Source organism: Zalophus californianus, chromosome 1 (assembly GCF_009762305.2).
Source record: "Zalophus californianus isolate mZalCal1 chromosome 1, mZalCal1.pri.v2, whole genome shotgun sequence".
Lineage (NCBI taxonomy): Eukaryota > Metazoa > Chordata > Mammalia > Carnivora > Otariidae > Zalophus > Zalophus californianus.
This window is the reverse complement of record NC_045595.1, coordinates 150782662-150805296: the sequence shown is the minus strand read 5'-3', so window position 1 is coordinate 150805296 and position 22635 is coordinate 150782662. Positions and strand designations below refer to the sequence as shown.

General features: G+C 33.5%; 1 protein-coding gene across 1 annotated transcript in view; it reads left to right on the top strand.

The window, feature by feature from the left end:
- STXBP5L (syntaxin binding protein 5 like) overlaps positions 1-22635 on the top strand; it is a 406674-nt gene that overhangs the window by 218374 nt on the left and 165665 nt on the right. Inside the window, exons 10-12 of the mRNA XM_027586273.2 lie at positions 9015-9093; positions 14973-15127; positions 20254-20326. Coding sequence (XP_027442074.1) covers positions 9015-9093; positions 14973-15127; positions 20254-20326 — 307 coding nt within the window. The remainder of the gene's footprint in view (positions 1-9014; positions 9094-14972; positions 15128-20253; positions 20327-22635) is intronic.

Sequence of the window (22635 nt, the reverse complement as noted above, 5' to 3'; positions counted from 1 at the left end):
TATTTTCTTCTAGGAGTTTTATGGTTTTGGGTCTCACATTTAGGACTTTAATCCATTTTGAGTTTATTTTGTTTATGGTATAAGAAAATGGTACAGTTTTATTCTTTTGCATGCTGCTGTTAAGTTTTCCTAACACCATTTTTGGAGACTGTCTTTTCCCCATTGGATATTCTTGCCTCCTTTATCATAGATTAACAGACTCTATAAGCATGGGTTTATTTCTGGGCATTCAATTCCATTCGACTGGACTGTGTGTCTCTTTTTGTGCCAGTACCAGACTGTTTTGATTACTACAGCTTTGTAGTAAATCTTGAAATCTGGAATTGTGATATATCCAGCTTTGTTCTTTCTCAAGATTGCTTTGGCAAGTCAGGGTCTTTTGTGGTTTGATACAAATTTTAGGATTATTTATTCTAGTTTTGTGAAGAATACTGTTGGCATTTTGATAGGGATCATATTGAATTTGTCAATTGCTTTGGGTAGTATGGACATTTTAATGATATTCTTTCAATCAATGAGCATGGGATACCTTTACATTTGTTTTCATCTCTAATTTCTTTTAGCATGTTTTATAGTTTTCAGAGTACAGGCCTTTCACCTCCTTGGTTACATTTATCCCTAGGTATTTCATACTTTTCAGTCCAATTGTAAGTGGAATTGTATTTATTTATTTATTTAGTTTTCTGCTACTTCATTATTTGTGTATAGAAATGCAACAGATACTTGTATATTAATTTTGTGTCCTGCAACATTACTGAATTCATTTATCACTTCTAATAATTTTTTGGTGGAGGCTTAGGATTTTCTGTCATGGCATCTGCAAATAGTGACAGTTTTACTTCTCCCTTCCCAGTTTGGATGCCTTTTATTTCTTCTTCTTGTCTGATTGCTGCAGCTAGGACTTCCAGTACTGTGTTAAAAAGTGGCAAGAGTGGACAGCCTTGTCTTGTTCCTGATCTTAGAAGAAAAGCTCTCAGTTCTTCACCATTGAGTATGATGTTGCCTGTGGTTTTTATTATATGTCAATTTTATAATGTTGAGGTATGTTCCCTCTAAACTCATTTTGTTAAGAGTTTTCATCATGAATGGATGTTGAAATTTATCAAATAATTTTTGTGCATCTATTGAGATGATCATATCATGTTTATCCTTCATTTTGTTAATATGATATATCATATCACATTATTTGCAAATATTGAAGCATCCTTGCATCCCTGGAATAAATTTCACTTGATTATGGTGACTGATCCTTTTAATATATTGTTGAATGCAGTTTGTTAATATTTTGTTGAGTTTTGCATCTGTGTTCATCAGGGATCTTGCCCTATAGTTTTCTTCTTTGTAATGTCTTTGGTTTTGTTATCAAGATAGGGCTGACTTCATAGAATGTATTTAGAAGTTTCCCTTTTTCTTCTATCTTTTGGAATAGTTTGAGAAGAAGAGATATTAACTCTTCTTCAAATGTTTGGTAGAATTCACCTGTGACTCAATCTGGATGTGGACTTTTGTTTATTGGAAGTTTTTTTGATTACCTGTTGAATTTCATGACTGCTAATTGATCTGTTTAGATTTTCTAATTCTTCCTGATTCAGTTTTGTAAATTTCTATGTTTCTAGAAATTTATTCATTTCAAGTTTGTCCACTTTATTGACATATAATTTTTGTGGTAGTTTCTTAGAATCTTCTGTATTCCTTCAATTTCAGCTGTTATTTCTCCTCTTTAATTTCTGATTTTATTTATTTGGATCTACCCTTTTTTTTATTTTGATGAGTCTGACTAAAGGTTTACCAATTTTGTTTATCCTTTCAAAGAAACAACTTTTAGTTTCGTTGATTTTTCTGTTGATTTTTTAGTCTTATTTCATTTATTTCTGCTGTTATCTTTATTATTCTCTTCCTTTTACTAACTTTGGGCTTTGCTCTTATTTTCTAGTCTTTTAGGTGTAGGATTAGATTGTTTATTGGAGATTATTTTTGTTTCTTGAGGTAGGCCTGTATTGTTCTAAATTTCCCACTTAGAACTGTTTTCACTGCATCAAAGATTTGGACCACTGATTTTTCATTTTTATTCCTCTCCATTTTTCTTTTTAGAGAGAGCAAGTATGAGTGAGGAGTAGGGGTAGAGGGAGAGGGAGACTGAGAATTCCCAACAGGCTCCATACCCAGGACAAAGACCAGTGTGAGGGCCAATCTCATAACCCTGAGATCATGACCTGAGCCAAAATCAAGTCTGATGCTTAACCACCTGAGCCGTCCTGGTGCCCCCATGTATTCTTTAATTTTCTATTTGATTTCTTCATTGACCCATTGGTTGTTAGTAATATGTTGGTGGTCTCCTTGTGTTTAGGTTTTTCCATTTCTTTTTTCTTGTGATTGTCTTGTGGTTTCATACTATTGTGGTCAAAAAGGATGTTTGATAGGATTTCAGTAATCTTAAATTTATTGAGACTTGTCTTGTGGTCTAACATGTGATCTATCCTGGAGAATGTTTCACGTACATTTGAACAGAATGTGTATTCTGTTGTTTTGGGATGGAATGTTCTGCATATTTCTGTTAAGTTATTCAAAGACACCATTTCCTTATCGCTTTTCTGCCTAATCTATCCATTGATGTAAGTGGTGTGTTATAGACTTCTACTATTATTGTATTGCTGTCAATTTCTCCCTTTATGTGTGTTAATATTTTTGTTTTATGTTTTTGGTGCTCCAATGTTGGCTACATAGATATTTACAATTGTTATATCCTCTTGTTGTATTAACCCCTTTATCATTGCATAGTCCCCTTGGCTCTTGTTACAGTTTTTGTTTTAAAGTCTATTTTGTTTGATGTAAGTATTGTTACCCCATTTTTTTTTCACTTTCATTTGCATCATCTTTTTCCATCCTTTCACTTTAAGTCTGTATGTGTCTTTAGGTCTGAAGTGAGTCTTTTGTAGGCCACATATAGATAGGTTGATCTTGTATTTTTATTTATTCCACCACCCTGTCTTTTGATGAAGGCATTAGACCATTTACATTTAAAGTAATTATTGTACTGTTGCCATTTTGTCAGTTGTTTTCTGGTGATTTTTGTAGTTCTCTTTTCCTTTCTTTTTCTCTTGCTCCTTTGTAATCAATATCTTTCTTTAGTGTCATGATTGGTTTTCTTTCTCTTTATTTCTTGTGTATGAATTATAGGTTTTTGGTTTGTGGTTACCATGAGTTTCATATATAACATACTAAGTATAAAGAAGTATATATTAATTTGATGGTCACTTAAGTGTGAATACGTTCTAAAATAACTTTATTTCTCCCTTCACATTTTTTGTATATTTTATTTGGTGTACCCCTTAACTAATTTCTTAGATATAATTAACTGTATTACTTTTTTCTTTTAACCTCAAACTAGCTTTATAAGTGATTGCTCTATTATCTTTACTTAATGTTTGCTTTTACTCATGACATTTTTTTTCCTTTTGTGATTTTCTTACTTGTAGTTATGGCCTCTTTTCTTTTTCTTTTTCTTTTTCTTTTTGAATGGCCTTCTCTTTTCCACTTAAAGAAGTTCCTTTAATATTTATTGTAAGGCCAGTTTAGTGGTGATGACCCTTTAACTTTTCTTTGGGAAATTCTTTATTTCTCCTTCAATTCTGAATGATAACCTGCTGGATAGAGTATTCTTGGTTGTAGGTTTTTTCTCTTTTCAGCACTTTGAATATATCATGCCACTCCATTCTGGCCTGCAAAGTTTCTGCTGAAAAATCACTTGATAGCTTTATGGGACTTCCTTTGCATATAACTATTTGCTTCTCTCTTGCTGCTTTTAAAATTCTATCTTTAATCTTTCTTTTTCCTTTGTTTATTTCAATTTTTTATTTAAATTCTAGTTCATTAACATAAATGTAAAATTGGTTTCAGGTGTAGAATTTAATGATTCATCACTTACATATAACTCAGTGCTCATCACAAGTGCCCTTCTTAATACCCATCACCCATTTAGCCCATCCTTTACCCACCTCCCTCCATCAACCTTCAGTTTGTTTTCTATAGTTAAGAGTCTTATGGTTTGCCTCCCCCTTTTTTCCCCTATGTTCATCTGTTTTGTTTCTTAAAATACACATATGAGTGAAATCATATGTTGTCTTTCTCTGACTTCTTTTGCTTAGCATAATACATTCTAGCTCCATCCAAGTCATTGCAAATGGCAAGATTTCATTCTTTGTGATGGCTGAGTAATATTCCATTGTGTGTGTGTGTGTGTGTGTGTGTGTGTGTGTGTGTGTGTATGTGTATACACACATACCATATCTTCTTTATCCACCGGTCAATGAAACTTGGGTTCTTTCCATAATTTGGCTATTGTTGATAATGCTGCTATAAACATCAGGGTGCATATGTCCCTTTGAATCAGTACTTTTGTATCCTTTGGGTGAATACATAATAGGTCATAGGGTCATAGGGTAGTTCATTTTTAACTTTTTGAGGAACTGCCATATTATTGTTTGCAGTGGCTGCACCAGTTTGTATTACCACCAACAGTGTAGGAGGATTCTCTTATTTCCTGTGTTGTTAATTTTAGTCATTCTGACAGGTGTGAGGTGGTATCTCACTGTGGTTTTGATTGGCATTTCCCTGATGATAAGTGATGTTGAGCATCTTTTCATGTGTTAGCCATCTGGATGTTTCCTTTGGAAAATGTCTATTCATGTCTTCTGCCAATTTCTTAACTGGATTATTTGTTTTTTGGGTGTTGAGTTTGATAATTTCTTTATAAATTTTGGATACTAATCCTTTATCAGATATATAATTTGCAAATATCTTCTCCCATTCCACAGGTTGTCTTTTAGTTTTGTTGATTGTTTCCTTCACTGTGCAGAATCTTTTTATCTTGATGAAGCCCCAATAGTTCATTTTTGCTTTTGTTTCCCTGGCCTCCCTAGTAAGAAGTTGCTTCAGTTGAGGCCAAAGAGGTTGCTTGCCTGTGTTCTCCTCTAGGATTTTGATAGTTTCCTGTCTCACATTTAGGTCTTTATCTTTAATCGTGTACATATTTAATTATTATGTGTCATGGTGTGGACCTCCTTAGATTAATCTTGTTTGTAACTCTGTTTTCTGAGCCTGGATGTCTGTTTCCTTCCCCAGGTTATTGAAGTTTTCAGCTATTAACTTTTTTCAAATAAGTTTTGTGCCCTTTTCTCTCTCTTCTCCTTCTGAGATGCCTATAATGAGAATGTTTGTTTGCTTAATGTTGTCCAAGGTATTCCTTAACCTATGCTCATTTTTTACAATTATTTTTTTCTTTTTTGCTGCTCAGGTTGGGTGTTTTCCATTACCCTGTCTTTCAGATCACTTCTGCACCTTCTAATCTACTGTTGATTCCCTCTAGTGGATTTTCCATTTCAGTTATGGTATTCTTCAATGCTAATGATGGTTTTTTATATATTTAATCTCATATTAAAGTTCTCACTGAGTTCATCCTCTCTTTTCTCCAGTCCACTGAGCACATCTTTATGACCATTACTTTTGAACTCTATCAGGTGGGTTGCTTATCTTTGTTTCACTTAGTTCTTTTTCTGAGGCTTTGTCTTGTTCTTTCATTTGGAACATATTCTTCTGTCTCCTTATTTTACTTGACTTTCTTTGTTTCTGTGAGTTAGGTGCAACAGCTACTTCTAAATTTGAAGGAATGATCTTGTGTATTGTCATCCCCTGTGTAGACTGTATATACCTGGTGACTTTGGTTAGTTATTTGGAGCGGTGGCTGTTGTGTACTATGGGTCATGGGGTACTCTGTGCTGGGAAATCTGGTGGTATGGATGAAACTGAAATGGGTATGGGCCAGGGTGGTCCTAGGGTCTCCACACAGAGAGTGCCCTGCCAGGACAGCTGAAGTGGGTGTAAGCTGTGTTGGGGGGCTGGAATCCTGGGACTCTACACAGAGTGTACCCTGGCAGGATGGCTGAAACCAAAGTGGGTACAAGCTGGGATGTCTTGGGGCTCTCCACACAGAGAACACCCAAGCAGGATAGTTAAACCTGAAGTGGGTGCCAGGCAGCGTTGGGGGTGGGGGCATCCTTGGGCTCTCCATGCATAAGGTGCCCTGGCAGGATGGCTAAAACTGAAGTTAGTGCAAGTTGGGGTGTCCCGGAGTGATTCACACAGGGGGAACCCTGGTGGGGAGGTTGGAACTGAGGCAGAGTGTGACCCACGGGTTCCCAGTGTGCTCCATGCAGAGGAAGCCCTAGTGGAGAAGCTGGAGCCAAAGTGGGCATGGACCAGGGATTTCTGGAGTGCTCCATGCAAGGGGTGCCTGGTGAATTGTCTGGAGTCAACATTATATGGGCCTGGAGTATTCTGGAGTGCTTTGCACATGTGTCACTTTGGCAAAAGGGTTTGAGCTGTAGTGAGCACTGACAAGGAGTGTTCCAGTATGCACTGCACTGGGGCTGTCTTGGTAGGATGGCTGGGGCTGGTGTGAGCTAGGGCCCAGGGATATTGAGGTGGTGGGCTAGCTAAGGTGACTGGATCCTGGCTCTTGTTCATGCTATCAAGGAGGAGAGGGGAATGTAAATCATGGTGCTTCCCAGGCTGGAGAAAGTTTCAGCAGCTCCCTCGCCATTTGGTGAAGTTCTAGGGGTTGACCTTTTATATGGTAATTGCTCTTTAAACTGTGGCTTTTTTTCTGTGACCCAGGCCTTCAAGGGCTGTCATGGGCTAGGGGCCCAAGTCTTGCTGAGGTGGGAGGCCAACTATGGCACCTGGACCCTGATCCCATCTTCATTTTCAAGGTGGAGGGGGGATCATAAACAGTGGTGCTTGCCAGTCCTGCCGGCCTTAAGAGCCTTTCAGCCCCTCCCATTTGGCTGGTTCCATTATATTCTAGTTGTCCTTTTAAACCTTGACTTTTTTCTATGCCCCAGTACAGGTGAGTCTGCCCATGGTCCCTTAGTCCTGTCCCTCCCCACTGTAGTTCACAGTGTTGGGGTAGGAGTTTCCCTTTGTTACTGTGTCCCTCTCTTGTGCTGTCTCTTTGTGGTCTCTATCTTTTGTTGTGCAGAAGCTGTTCAATGGGCTCTCAGTTCTTCTTCAGGAGGAATTGCTCTATTAGTAGGTGTAGATTTGGTGTGTCTATGGAGGGGGTGAGTTCAGGGTCTTCCTATGTCACCATCTTGGACCAGAACTCCCAAGTTCTCTTTTAATGCTTAATCTAGCTTCTAGAAAATCATCTGCAAAAATCTGTAAATTTTTCTGTCATAAAGTGAAACCATAATATTCTTAACTCCTACTTCATGTACTCCTACTATTCTCAACACTTCAAGTCTATCACTTATTTGTTTATGGTACCTCATAGTGTCAGTTTTATATATGTTTTGCTTAAACTAGTAAATTTTAAGTTTCCTGGTGGTCAGTTACTTCTTTTTTCTGTGCCATTTAGTATAGTACTTTGAACATAAAGAGTAGCATTAAATGCAATTTTTATAACAATTTTTTACATAACATATAAACATATTTCAATTATTGACAGGCAATGAACATAATCAAAGTTGAAAACCTTCAGCCAAAAATTATTGGAGTTGGAAATTGAAGTAAATCATTAATTAATTAATTTAGGTATTATTCCTCTTTACTGAAATGAGTGTATAATACTAATGTGTACTGATTGGAAAATTGTAATTGGTTACACACACACCATATATATAAACAATAGCAAATATACTGTCTTGATTTGATTAATAGCTTGGCAATTATTAGAGAAGAAATGGATCAAAAATATATCAACTGAGGAAAATGGGTCTCTTCCTTGCTGTTATTTCCTTCAGTTCTCTCTGTTCCCACATGTTATCCAAACCAGGAATCACCAACCAGCTGTTTCTTACCCCTAAGACCACTGCTCAGAGTGAGTCCCTGAGCCAAAGTTCTCTCTTTGTAAGGCATCATGATACATATAATGTCAGTAATTCCTTTTTATATGTAATACAGATACTTTTAAATCTTTTTTACAGTGTGAATGATTATGACCAATATTTTATTATTGATTGCTTCTTTAGTTGACATAGGGTAAAAGAAAGAGAAAGTAAATTCAGAAAGCATGCCATGGAGCAGATAAGGTATGTTATATGCTGATACCCTGCCCTTTAAACAAATTAAATAAAATTATTTTGACATCCTATTTAGATTATGACTGTGCCATTCTGAAGCTATCCTGAAAATTTAAACTTAAATGCACATAAACGTCTATCTACATAATAGGTATCTGTGTCTATAAACAGTTGTGGCAATAGAAGAATAAATAAGGGTACTTATTAAAATAAAGAAATAAACATCACAAAAATGTCAGTTTTATCAAAATGAGACATAGAATTATAAGCAAAATCACAACTGAAAGATGTTATATGCATAAGTAGATTTACTTCCATTTCCTACTCTTTTTGATCATTTTTCAAAATCCGTGGAGTCTAAACAACGTAACCTTTCCCTACAAGAAACTATTTTTATGCAAATATAGAACTTCATTGAAATATACCATCTTTGTTCATTGTCTAATGGGCTTTCTGTTAAATGAATTTGATGAAAATGCAATGATTTTGATAGTCTATCATAAGTTTTAAATGGCAAGTCTTTCTGCATGCGAAAAGGGTTTGTATCATAGATAAAATCTATAATGGGCCTAGTATGGATTTTCATAATTATGTATTTCATTATGCAGATAAGTATGCATGTGTATGTGTCTTTAATTCTAAAGTAATCTTAAAACTTAAATAATTAAAATAACTTTATATGAGACTAGATTTATACATGGAGAAAGTTTGATAAGTTTACAAATATGATAAGTTTACAAATAACTATTGCTTATAGAGCAGTCATTTATTAGGATTCAACAAATATGTTAGGATGCATAGAATTGTATTTATCCTATTATGAAAAACACATAATTACCTTATTTTTTCTTTATATTCTTCTGGTCAGACTTTTGAAGTTGTCATGGATGTGTAGACTTTAAATATGATTTAACAAAATCCTTTTTCTTTCTTTAGGAAAAAGTCAAAGAGAGGGAAGAAAATCTGAATCTTGTAAACCAATTCTTAAAGTAGAATACAAGACCTGTAGAAACAGGTATGCATTTTTTACTTTGGGTGATATGGGACAATATATAAGAAACAGACAAGAATGGCAAATAACCTTTAATAATCATGTATTACTTAAAGTTTCTTATAATTATATAAGTATATTAATTGGCTAAATCCTCTTCACTGATAATAACACTTTGTTATTGTTTAATAGGAGTATCTATGATATTAATATGAATATTATAATAGCAATTGCAAATTATTTTAATTTTCTATGAATATTCAGATGAGTATTATGTACATTAATTTTAACAATGTTGGACTTTTGGGCTGTGCACATTACAAGTAACAATCATTTAGTATTATTAAACAGAAGCATACCTATTGGTGTATTGCACATGAAAGAATTAAATACATAACCAAGTCTCTGTACTTTAGGATTTCACATTCTGAACTTGGAAAGATTATAGTTAGTTGAAAAGATAAACAGTTATATATATTAGCATAATAAAATAGTACTAAATTTTAAGATATAAAAAATTAAATTGAATAATATACAATAAAATTTTATCATGTATATATAGCAGCTTTATCCTATAAATCAAGAATGTTCTTTTTACTTACAATAATTATTAGTGGCAATATTCTCTTCCAGAATTACCATAATTACAAATCTTGCCTAAACCTTAATTTTATTTTAACTCTAAATTGGATAATTCTACTTTATATTACTTACATATTCACACTGGAATGTATTCTCAGTATTATAGATGCATTTAATGTTTGTTTACACCTGCTCTTTGAAAGATTTAATAGTATAAAATTATGGCCATTTTTAATGTGTTAGTTCATATATATATATATAAACTATCATATGGTATATATTTATATATACAGATATATTTTTATGTATATATTTTTACATTAGTTTATATATATACATATATATGTGTGGACATACACACAATAGATCAGTACCTCCTTAGTCCAGCCGAATGTTACTAAACATAAGTAGTAAAAATGATCAGTTTTATACTACTATAATTAAAGTATCAAAACATTTTAAATTTAATTATTATGGATGGAAACATTTTACATATGTTATTATATATGTTTATATATGGAAATATTTTACATATATACACATATTATTATTATGTACACATATTATTAGTTATTACTACTTAGTACACACTGTGCAACTTGTTTGGTGTACTAAAATGAAAGAGAATACTGCCTGCTTTTGAATCTGTTATGGTCTAGTAGAAGTAAGACCATAAACTAGTGGTTTCCATGTAACATGTGAGGTGCTTTTATAGAGATATGCTATGAGAACACAACAAAAGGACACCTAACCCAGCCTAGAGAGAAAGGGGAAAAGAATGGTGAAGAGAGATCAGTAAATTTCTTCTTGGGAAAGAGGATACCTGAGATGGGCTTAAGGGATAATAGGATGGTGGCACACAAAGTAAGGAAAGGGTGAAAGTGAAGAGAAGATACTTTAGGAATCAGGAATTCAAGTCAAGGCAATGTAAAATAATTATTAAGATCCTTGGCATATGGGGTAAGACAGCTATGTGACCTTGAAATTTTTAATTAACGCTTTTAAACTTTAATTTCCTCATCAATTATACCTATCTCATTGTGATGTTTCTGAAGAATAAATGAAATTATGCATGAAGTTTGTAATGTCATAAGTTTGATGAGTGGCACATAGTGGATTTCTTGATAAAAAGAAGTTATTATTGTCATCATCAAAGCAATGATATTTCACATTATTGAAATTATTCCACTGATCCTAATTTAATGATTTATTCTAGTAATTGGTAACCCAATTTTGTATAGAAATAATTCTTCAGATTTCTAATGTGAAATAATTATATATTATTGATCATAATTACTGTCATCCCACTTACAGTGCACTTTAGTACATTGTGTGTGTTTGTTGTGATTACTACTATATTAGAAAATTCACCTTTAAAAGCAGTGGTTCCCCCTCTCAGAACACAAGGAGACTAAACAGCAGAGGAGCACCAAAGTTGAGTACTAAAAGGTATTGTGACAGCAAAATGGACCACAGCCTGGAAGTGACAATAAATAGCTATATTTCTGCTCCATCTAGTACACAGTAGAAATTTTGTGAAATCCAAAAATTGGGATGGCTGTGGCAGGAGCAAGAAATTTAAGAAGAGTTCTACCAAATATGCTGCAGCAATAGGGTCTCTTAAAGATTGCATAGGTAGCAGATGCAAGGGTATGTTTTCTGTTTAATTTATCTTAGATCAACCATTCACAAACTGGCTTTATATTTCTAGGGATAAACAACCATTCTGCTTAGGAATCATTGGTCTCCAATCACCAAATTGCTTATTGGTGCCCCAACACCAATGGCCTCTAGGCTTAATAAATTTATTCTATTCAGAAGAAGGAATAATGATCTCTCTACCTGCTACCACTAACATTATCAAGTTTCTGTGATTAATAAAAAATTACTTTTTGCTAGTCTTTTAATCCCTTTCTATCATGGCCACCTATTGATAGACTTCATGTGTAAAGTTCTCTAAGCCTCAGCATATCCATCTGTTAAGTGAGAATAGTAGTAGTTTTCTCATTGGGATATCATAAGGATTCAATACAATAATGCAAGTAAACTTCTTCACACAATACCCAGAACATCATAAATACTCAACAAATGTTATTTTAGTATGTACTATATTATGTTGCACAGTTTATTGCTTAATCTTGTTGCCTTCATTAAGAAAAAAAATTAATGCTTTTTCTATATTTATTTTACAAATTATACAGTAAAATATTTTTTCTTTTGCTGTACAATACTGTGGATTTTAACACATGTATAGATGCCTGAAATCACCACCACAATAAGACCACAGAACATTTCCATACCCCCAAATTCCTTTCCTGATGTTCCCTATAGTTGCACTTTTCTCCACTTCTAACCCCTGACAACCATTGATCTGTTCTCTATCACTGTAGTTTTGCCTTTTTAAGATGTCATATAAATGCAGTTATATATTATGTAATCTTCTGATCCTAGCTTCTTTCACTCAACATAATGCCTTTAGGATTTATCCAAGTTGTTGTCAATGATTTTTAATTTGGGGGTGCCTGGGTGGCTCAGTTGGTTAAGCCTTCAGCTTAGGTCATGATCTTAGGGTTCTGGGATCAAGTCCTGTATTGGGCTTCCTGCTAAGTGGGGCACCTGCTTCTCCTTCTCCCTCTGATATTCCCCCCACTTGTGCTCTCTGGCTCTCTCTGTCAAATAAATAAACAAATAAAATCTTTAAAAACTAATTTTTAATTTGTATTGATGTTTTCTTTATGTATGAAGACATTGTTAATTATATAGTTATTTATTTCTTTTGTAATAATCCATCTGATCAGTATGCCAGGATACACTTGTAGTAAACAGTAAAGGAGTCAGTTTAGCGTGGTATAACATTTATCAAATTGTGTTCCTTTGATCACTAACTGTATTCATGGAAAAATAGGAATCTGTAATCAAATACATTTGAGAGATCTAAGAAATTCTGGGTTATATAAGAGTTAATTGGATTCTTTACTGTACAGGTTCTAGAATCTTTGCTATATGGCCTGAATTATAAAATTTCAAAAGGGAGATATGGTGTGCAAGTGTCTATCAAATTTTAAATTAAAAACTATTTTTCAGGGATGCCTGGGTGGCTCAGTTGGTTGTGTTTGCCTTCAGTTCAGTTCATGACTCCAGGGTCCTAAGCAGGGAGCCTGCTTCTCCTTCTTCTCCCCCTGCTTGTGCTCTCTCTCTGTCAAATAAATAAACAAAATCTTTTTTAAAAAAACCTTTTTTTTCAGAACATTTTTTAAGTTATATTCCATAGTTTTAGAAACATTAGACTAGAAGTAAAAAATGTACTTTGGAGTCTGGATTTCAATCTTTATCCTTTCACTCCATAGCGGCTTGACTCTAAACAATTTCACCTGTATTAATCCCAGAGTCATCTGCTACAGGCAGTATAGATCACTGTTTAGGAGAATAGACTTTGAAATCTGACAGATCTGTTTTCTTTTGGGTTTTTCTGCTTAGTTGTTACTTAACCTCATTAATAAAATGAGGATTATACTTATGAGAATTTAATGTGATAATTATCTAATGCAATTATTCATGAGTGGTTTCCTGAGCATTTCCTGAGGAATGAACTTTTTGTTCAGTCATTCAATAGTTTACAGAGAAGTGCATATATATCAGCAATTAACTTCAGATCCAGTGTCTGATGCGGAGTCATAATAAAAGCAGAAAAGCTTTTGCTTTCTTCCAATATTAGAAAGGACATATTTTCCAATGTGCTTACCAAAAAAGGAGAGAGTAAATTGCTTCTTACCCTATATTTGGATTAGCACTAGGAGATGAGATTAACTTCACCCCCTTTTACATGGAAAAAATAGATATTTATGGCCTTATTAACATTTGGAGCAGATAGTTAAATTCAATATGTATGCAAAGATAATATGTTCTCTAAATCATGACATTTGTTGTAAAACAAAGCAACACAAAAAGGTGCAAAAACACTTACTCATTTCATTAAAAACAACTTTTAAATCTGGAAAAACCTTAATAATATAAGCATTTATTTTATAGGAAAAAACTTGCTGCTTAGTGCCACCATTACTAGGTTGATAATTTAGTATGCCAAATTACTGAAGCAAGACTAACATGAACTGATATAGGACTCAAGGAAAATAAATTAGATTATTTTTTCTTATTTAGCTTACAACTCAAATATTTATGTTAAAACATTAAGACAGAATTATAAATAAAAATCAGTATAGATACTTTATATGTAAGTTTTAATGGAAACTTTTTAAAAAGCTCTTTTTTGTTCTTGTTATGTAAGCAGCCTAAGATTAGCAAATGTCCCATTGGCAATGTTTGGTACCATGTACAGTACAAAATGAAAGAGAAAGGGAAATTTATAAAGTGATTTTTAGAAGCTAGTAGATTCTTTAGTGAATAGCTGGAAATGAATTACTTAGAGAAGCATATGTTCTCAAAGAATTTGTTAAAAATAAGTGTCTAGTTCTTTTTAAAAAAAATTTTGGAGAATACTTTCAGTTTGGTATTTACTTATTAAATATACTTCATCAGCATATTTTGTTTTATATACATAAACTAAGGATACAGGTATTAATTTGAGAAAAGTGAAAAGTTATGACACTATTTCATAACTTTCTGACAGCTGTAATATTTTATAGTCATCTCAGCCCCACTCAATTTATCTAATTTTATCTTGCAACTAACAGGGCCTAAAAAGTTTGATGTTCATTTTAGTAGCTAAATAGAACTGGCTGACCCAAGATAAAATTGGGAAGATCACATTTTTTGTCTTAGTTTTCTCCATCTTTTTATCATAACCCTTTCCCACAGAAACTCCATTACATAGAATTTTCATGTTACGTTCTACCACTCTGGGCTTGCTATTGTTGCATTTAATTTTATATTGAAATTTGCCTCTTTTATCCCTTAAGAATTTTGGACCCCACATGCCAAATGGTTAATATGATAAACTAACATAGCTTAATATTCTAATGGTAGTGATATAGAGTTTTGGGAATCAACTAATACATGTGGAGATGTCCTTTTGACTCAGTGAGCACCTCTATTTCCCTCCAACTTCTCTACCTTTTCCCCAATACACCTCATCACCTTTAGACTGATTCATTAGTGATTTTAATGGTAAGAATTCACAATCAGAAAAAGGGAAATGGTAGAATAATGTCATTTGGGTGAGATATTTTGCACTAAGAAAGATATTTGCTGTCAAATTATGTTGTGTATAATCCCTACCAAACTTATTCTTCATTAGCTCAGTCCTATGATATTGTATCATCTTAAAGGACTTCTCAATCTCATTAACTTTTTTTTCTATGTAGTGAACCCTTCATAATATTTTCTGGTGGATTGTCCTATGACAAAGCTTGCAGAAGACCAAGTTTAACCATCATGCATGGAAAAGCAATTACAGTGCTTGAAATGGATCATCCTATTGTTGAATTTCTTACTTTATGTGAAACACCCTATCCAAATGGTAAGTAAAAAAAAAAAAAATGAAACTATTAATGTTGAAAATCATTTTTGAAGTAAGTTCCTAATAAAATTAAGCTTAAATATTTTTAGTTTTGGCAGCTGACATCCACTGTGGTACAACACTGTGAGCTACAGGTGCTGGAGCAGGTTCCGCAACTGTACCTACTTGACAAACTGGAAGTAAGACAGATGTAGTACAGCAGTGCTGGAGTTTCAGGTTCTTATATCAGGTAAGTGCTTTAAACTTTGATAAGGATGGTGGAAGCTGAGCTGGGAGGGTCTGATAGGGGTCCAGGGTGAAATCACTTGGGGAAACTGAGGTCTCCTAATAGCCTCTCCTAGACCAGCTCCACCCATCCCATTCCAACACTAATCAAAGTTAAAGCACTTACCTGATATCAGTGATCTATAACTCTGGTGGTAGTGCATCTGTTTCACATCTGGCTTTGCTTCAGATGCAACTGCAGCACCTCTGATTATTCTAGGATTGCTGATGTGTGGTTAGTGATTTATTTCAATTTTGAGAATAATTTAGAAGGGCTTTTGGGAGGAGAGATGCATCCTGAATATAAGGACTTTTTGTAAACATAAAAACTAAACTTATGTGCAAACTGTATAATGAAATCTAATAATAATGAAATATTTTAGTAATCTAAAAACTGAGAGGGGTGAAACATAAAAAGCAAAATATGAGTTTATGATTAAAACAACATACTATGTATATGTGTATGTACATATATATATAAAACTACAATTTCAAGAGGGAACATATATAAGAGAAAGAATACTAGACTTGGAGGCACAGTATTTGGTTTTATGATTTAGCTCTGTCATTCACTAGCTGGGTGACCTTGGGTAAATCATTTTACTTTTATGAGTTAGATTTATCATTTTTAGAAAGAGAATAATAATATTAATGCCACATGACTATTGGAAGGCCAAAATGAGCACACTTTGTAACTATGAAGATCTATAAATTGTTTTATTACAACTGTATTAATTTGCTTTAAATTCTTTAGTTTTGTATTTAAAGATGGGATAAATTAATATGAAATAACAGTCAATGAGGCACTTTATTTCCAGAGTTGCTGGGACAGACAAGTTACCTGTGTTGTTAATTAATCAACAAATATTTATTGGATGCTTCTATGGTCTCAGTACTACAAGGACTTATTGAGAATACAGATGAAGTATGAAACTGATCTCTAATGTCAAATCACATAAAATCTAGTTGGATGAGGGAGATAATTATGACTTAAGTTTAAAAAATATAACAGTTAAGTGCTGAGTTATATGGGTCAGAGTTTAAATAATATACTAATTTACAGGCTAGTAAGATAGTCAATTGCTAAAATATTCTTGCAAAGGTTCATGGAAAAATAAGTTTTAGACTTTGAAGAATGACTTGGCATTTGAAAAGGATATTGAGTAAAGGTTTTAGAATTTGTAAAGTTTGCTAGAGTGAGATCAACTTAGAGAAAAAATTGAAAGCCTTTTAGAGGTATTTGGAAATAGGGAACTACAGAAGAATTTTGGGAAAATATTAAGGTGAAAGAAAGCAATGCTTTTAGTGAAATTTACCAAAAAGGAATTTATGGGTTTGAACAGGCACTGAAATCTTAAATTCCAGATTCCAGCTGGGAGGCTTTTGTGACAATGTTCATTAAAATGGTCAAGATCTGAAATACAGGGCTGCCTGTAGGAATGGAAAGAGGAAACCCACTGAATTTGGTCACCAGTTAGGTTTAGAGAGTGATATGACAGATGAGTTAAAGAGAACATATTTTAAGAATAGTGGTTTCAGGGGTGCCTGAGTGGCTCAATCAGCCTGGGATTGAGCCCTGTGTTGGGGCTCCCAGCTCAGCAGGGAGCCTGCTTCTCTCTCCCTCTGCCCCTGCCCCTCCCCTTGCTCATGCACACTCTCTCTCTCTCAAATGAATAAATAAAATTTAAAAAAAGAATAATGGTTTCATATGCAATAATAACAGTTTTTGGAAAGAGAAAAAGATAAATCTGATTATAAGTCAGTAGTCAGCAGAAAAAGAGAAAGAAAAGGTCTTTAATATTTATTTATGAATTATCAGAATATAGATATTCTTTGGGGTTATGAGAATGAATGTTAAAGGAACAAAGAACCAACAGAAGACCAAAAGCTGAATTCAGAAGAGCTTAGAGAAAAATATATGTGCCAGTAATAGAGACTGATAGTGTTTGATCTCTGCAACCACACATTTTTATGTGTATGTGTGTCTGTATAAGTTTCTACTCATCAGTGGAAATGTTAGGATAATTTCTAATAATATTAAGTAAATTATAAATATATTGTAACTATGTCTAATCACTTCCAAGCCACATATATGTCTTTGTTTTCAGAGTAGTGATAAACAATGGAATTTTTATTTGTCAGGAGCTAAGAGAAATACTTTACTCAGTAAAATATAAATGTATTTTATTAACAATTTCTGGCTAAAACAATAATACATGAAAGCGACAGAAAAGATCCTACAATCCACATTAGTATATAATGAAAACTTACTCACTGCCCTTCCAGAAGTGACTATTTCTAAGTTTTTGTATTTTTCCAAAAAGTTTATGCATATGCCTATGTGTACTTATCTATGTATACATTATCTCTTTTTTGTACGAATGAGAACATATTCCATGTGCTGTTCCATATTATACTTTTTTTCACCTAACTGTATTTTGAGTATGATTCCATACTAGCAAATATGGAACTTCATTCTTCTTTGCAGCCACATAGTGATAAATCTTACACATATGTTACACAAATAAATTTATTAACAGTTTTTAATATTGATAAATCATTTGCGACATCTGACAATTCAATTCAACTTGTTTTTCAAAGAACACAAATGCCTCTTATCTCAGGGGGTATTGCCCAGAGTAACTAAGCAACTATACTCAGAATTCATCAATTTCACATTTACATTTAACTGTATCTGGTCCGCTACAAGCATCATAAATAATGCATTCCTCCTCAGAGAAATAGTAATTTTTATAGAGCTTTTTACTTGTAGGGGGCTAAGGTTAAAATACTAAGCCTGCTCAAAAATAAACCAATCTAATGGAGGAAGTGATACCATTGGCATCTACTTAGCATGTACTATGTGCCAGGCTTTGCCTTAAACATCTTCATATACATCTAATTTTCATAATAGTCTAAGGTAGTTATTATTTTGCCATATCAATGGATAAAGAAATTGAATTAATATAATTGAGCTAATAAGTTAATGAATTTGCTTAAGATCAAACTGTTAATAAATAATAGACACAAAATTGAACCTAATACTGACTGACTCCTAAGGAAATCTTTTTATTCAGAGATTACTACAGTACATCAGGTATTTCTACAAAGGTGAAACTTTTGCTACCAGTTTTTATTATTTGAAAAGAAACAATAATAATCTAACAGATGTACCTACCTAAAGTGATAAAATAGATATAACTACCTAAAATGACTATGAATTTTGCTTATTCATGCCAGTGTCTCAGCTATTTTATTTTTGTAGTAGTTGCTTCCCCATCAATGATTGCCCTGGAGAGAAAACAAAGAAAAAATGTAATAGTATAGAACTCCAGTGTTCCTTCAACTGAAAACAAAACCAAAAAAAAAAAAAAGAAACAAACCCTAAAAACCCTAAATTCAGAAGTACTGAAATAATGTTGAAAACTTAAAACAGCTCTAAGAGATAAGGGAAAAGTGGAGGAAGCCTCAATTTGAGAACAGATTAGATGGCAAACAGTATGAAGACTGCATACTGTCACATAGACATGCACCCAAACAAGGGTATACTCCTCAGTTTTGGGGTTTCTGTTTCCAGTTTTTCTCTTGTAGCATGTGACTTATAAATATGAATAGGTTCTACAGCTTCTCAAGACTATAAAGGCCTGTGAAGGACTATGAAGGCCATCTTTTCCAGTTTCCCACCTAAGACTTGAATACTCTGAATAAAATTCCCACCAAGTGATTGTTGAACTTTACTTAAGGTAGCTAGTAGAAACTGCTGGAATAATGAAAACACATGAGAATTTAGAATCAGAAGGCCTGGGTTAAATTTCCAGCTTTTTCAATTAACCAGCTTTGTAAATTTGTGCCAATCTCACAATCTCTTTGGCCTTCAGTTTTCTCTATGAAATGAAAAATAGTAATACCTGTTCTAGCTACTGAGAATCAAATATCATGTATGTAAGATGTTTTTGTGAATACTTTTTCCTTAAATTGAGAACACTTTAACTGTGCCTTTCCTTTATTATTCCCTATTATAGATGGAAAGCAATGTCTTCCCTGACCACAATAACTAAATCAGTGCTCTCCCACCAACCACAAGTCATTTCTTATACTATTACCTTTGATAATTCTTTTCATAGCTCACATTATTCTGTGAATTTATCTTATTTGCTTACTTCTTCATGGTTTGTATACATCCCTAGGATGTAAACTCCATGAGAATAAGGACCTTGTCAATTTTATTTTCCATATATCCTTTGTTCTGAGAATAGTTGCTAGAACATATTGAAAGGAGGAGGGGGCGGTTAAAGTGTAGGAATTTGAAAATCCTAGACTATCCTCAGATTCCTTGCCTTTTGAGGTATATACTCTTAGGGACATATCTTTAAGTACATGTTAAATCACACTGAATTGAAATTAAATTTTTTGGTATAAGGAGTGTTGCTCTCATAGGGAGGTGAAAATGTATCACAGCTCAGGAAGGCAGAACTACTATTTCCTTAGAACATCTCCTTGTGCCTATAAAATCAGATCTAAAATGGAAGGTTATGGAAGAATAAGATAAATGTTTGTGAGACAGAGGTGACAGACTCTCTTCAAATAATCTGCTATCACCACCTCATGATTATAGAGAAATGTTTAACTCTATGCCTATTCAACTTTTCATTTTCATATTCCCTATAATGATCTTAAATATTAAGTCTGAGAAACACAACAGTATTTTTAAAAGTGCTCTTTGTTACTTCTTACATTGGCTCATATTTTGGTCTTCTGAAATCATTTAAATAACATTTGTAAGGAGATAAAAGAAATGAAAATTTGGTGATTTTATAAAATATGAAATATGAAAACTTCCACTTTTTATTTTTTACTTGTAGAATTTCAAGAACCTTATGCTGTTGTAGTACTTCTGGAAAAAGATCTCATTGTAGTTGATCTGACACAAAGCAAGTAAGTTGTTCATTACAGATTAAACTATTTTTATACTCTATTCATTACAATTAAAATACAGGAAGATGTTATAGATAACTGACAGTATATGTTAGATGATAAATATTCTTTATGTGGAATATTGTTATGCTAGAATTGTAGAAATGTAATTGGTTCAATAATGAAAACTAAACCAGGAGAGTTTAGGAAACACAAAACTGTAACATTTTAAAGGCAACACCTGATGTTTGGAAACATGCATTTGGAGACTCAGGACACATCAAATGGATCACGTTTCTGCTGTTAACCTAAGCAAACACAACTGTTATGAAAATTTGTACAGTGTACTATATGGCCATCTGCTAGACTATTGACTAAAGGAAAATGGTACATGATAAAAGTATTATTGAACTATTGCAGCAATAATACAGAAGAGCAGGATCTGGAGGGTAGAGAAGATGGAGGCCTTCTTTCATTTTCTTTTCTTCCTTGTTATTTTGTAGGCAATGGTAACAAATATAAAATACTGCTGTTAGAGTGGTGATCTCAACTCCATTACATGGACAGTAAAAGTAGATGAAATTGATTAACACTGTCTTCTTGCTACACATTTTCATTGTAAATGATGATAGGCATAAAACTGATTTTCCCTCACTTTATTCCTTTTTTAATTGAAGTATATTTAACACAATGTTATATTAGTTTCAGGTGTACAACATATTGATTCAACAATTCTATACATTACTCAGTGCTCACCACAATTAAGTGTAATCACCATCTATTGCATTACAGTATTATTCACTATGTTCCCTGTGCTGTACTTTTCATCCCCATGACTTACATATTTCATAACTGAAAGTTTATAGCTCTTAATCCCCTAAAATGATAAAACAGATATAACTACCTAGGTCATTGTTTCCCCTTTGGCAATCACCAACTTGTTCTCTGTATTTATGAGTTTAATATTTTTGTTTCTTTGCTTGTTTTGTTTGTTAGATTCCACATGTCAGTGAAATTATATGGTATTTGTCTCTCTGACTTATTTCACTTAGGATAATACCCTCCAGTCCCATCCATGTTGTCACAAATGGCAATATCTCATTAGTTTTTTATGGCTGAATAATATCTGGTAGATAGATCGATAGATAGATATAGGTTGCTTCTATACCTTGGCTATTGGGAATAATGCTGCAATAAACATAGGGTGCATATATCTTGGTAAATACCCAGTAGTAGGACTACTGGATCATATGGCATTTCTATTAATTCTTTGGAAAACCTCCATACTGTTTTCTATGGTGGCTGCACCAATTTACATTCCCACCAACAGTGCACTAGGGTCTCTTTTCCTCCACATCCTTGCCAACACTCGTTATTTCTTTTCTTTTTTATTCTAGTCATTCTGACAAATGTAAGGTGACATCTCATTGTAGTTTTGATCTGCATTTTCCTAATGATTTGTGATGTTGGGCATCTTATCATGTTTCTATTGGCTATTTGTAGGTCTTCTTTGGAAAAAGGTCTATTCAAGTCCTCTGGCCATTTTTAATCAGATTTTTTGTGGGGGTTCTTTGATGTTAATTTGTGTAAGTTATTTAAGTATTTTGGATATTAGCCTTTTATCAGATATATCATTTGCATATATCTCCTCCCATTCAGTAAGTTGCCTTGTCATTTTTGTTGATTGTTTCCTTCACTGTCACAAAACCTTTTTGTTTTGTTGTAGTCCCAGTAGTTTATTCTTGCTTTTGTTTCCCTCACTGGAGGAGATATATCTAGAAAACTGTTTCTACAGCAGATGTCAAAGAAATTACTGCCTATGTTTTCTTCCAGATGTTTTATGGTTCCAGGTTTTGCATTTAGGTCTTTAATTTGAGTTTATTTGTGTGTATGGTGTAAGAAAGTGGTCTAATTTCACTCTTTTACATGTAGCTGTCCAGTTTTCATAGCACCATTTTTTAAGAGACTGCCTTTTCCCCATTGCATATTCTTGCCTTTGTTGTAGATTAAATGACCACATAAGCATGGGTTTATTTCTGGGCATTCTATCTGTTCTGTTGGACTAGGTTATGTGTCTGGTTTTTTTGTTTGTTTGTTTGTTTTTGTTTTGTTTTGTTTTTGCTAGTACCATATTGTTTTGATTATTACAGCTTTGTAGTATATCGTGAAATCTGGAATTGATGAGATACCTCCAGCTTTGTTTTTCTTTCTCAAGATTGCTTTGGGGGCGTCCCTGGATGGCACAGTCAGTTAAGCATCTGACTCTTGGTTTCAGCTCAGGTTGTGATCTCAGGGTTGGGGGATTGAGCCCCGCATGGGGCTCCATGCTT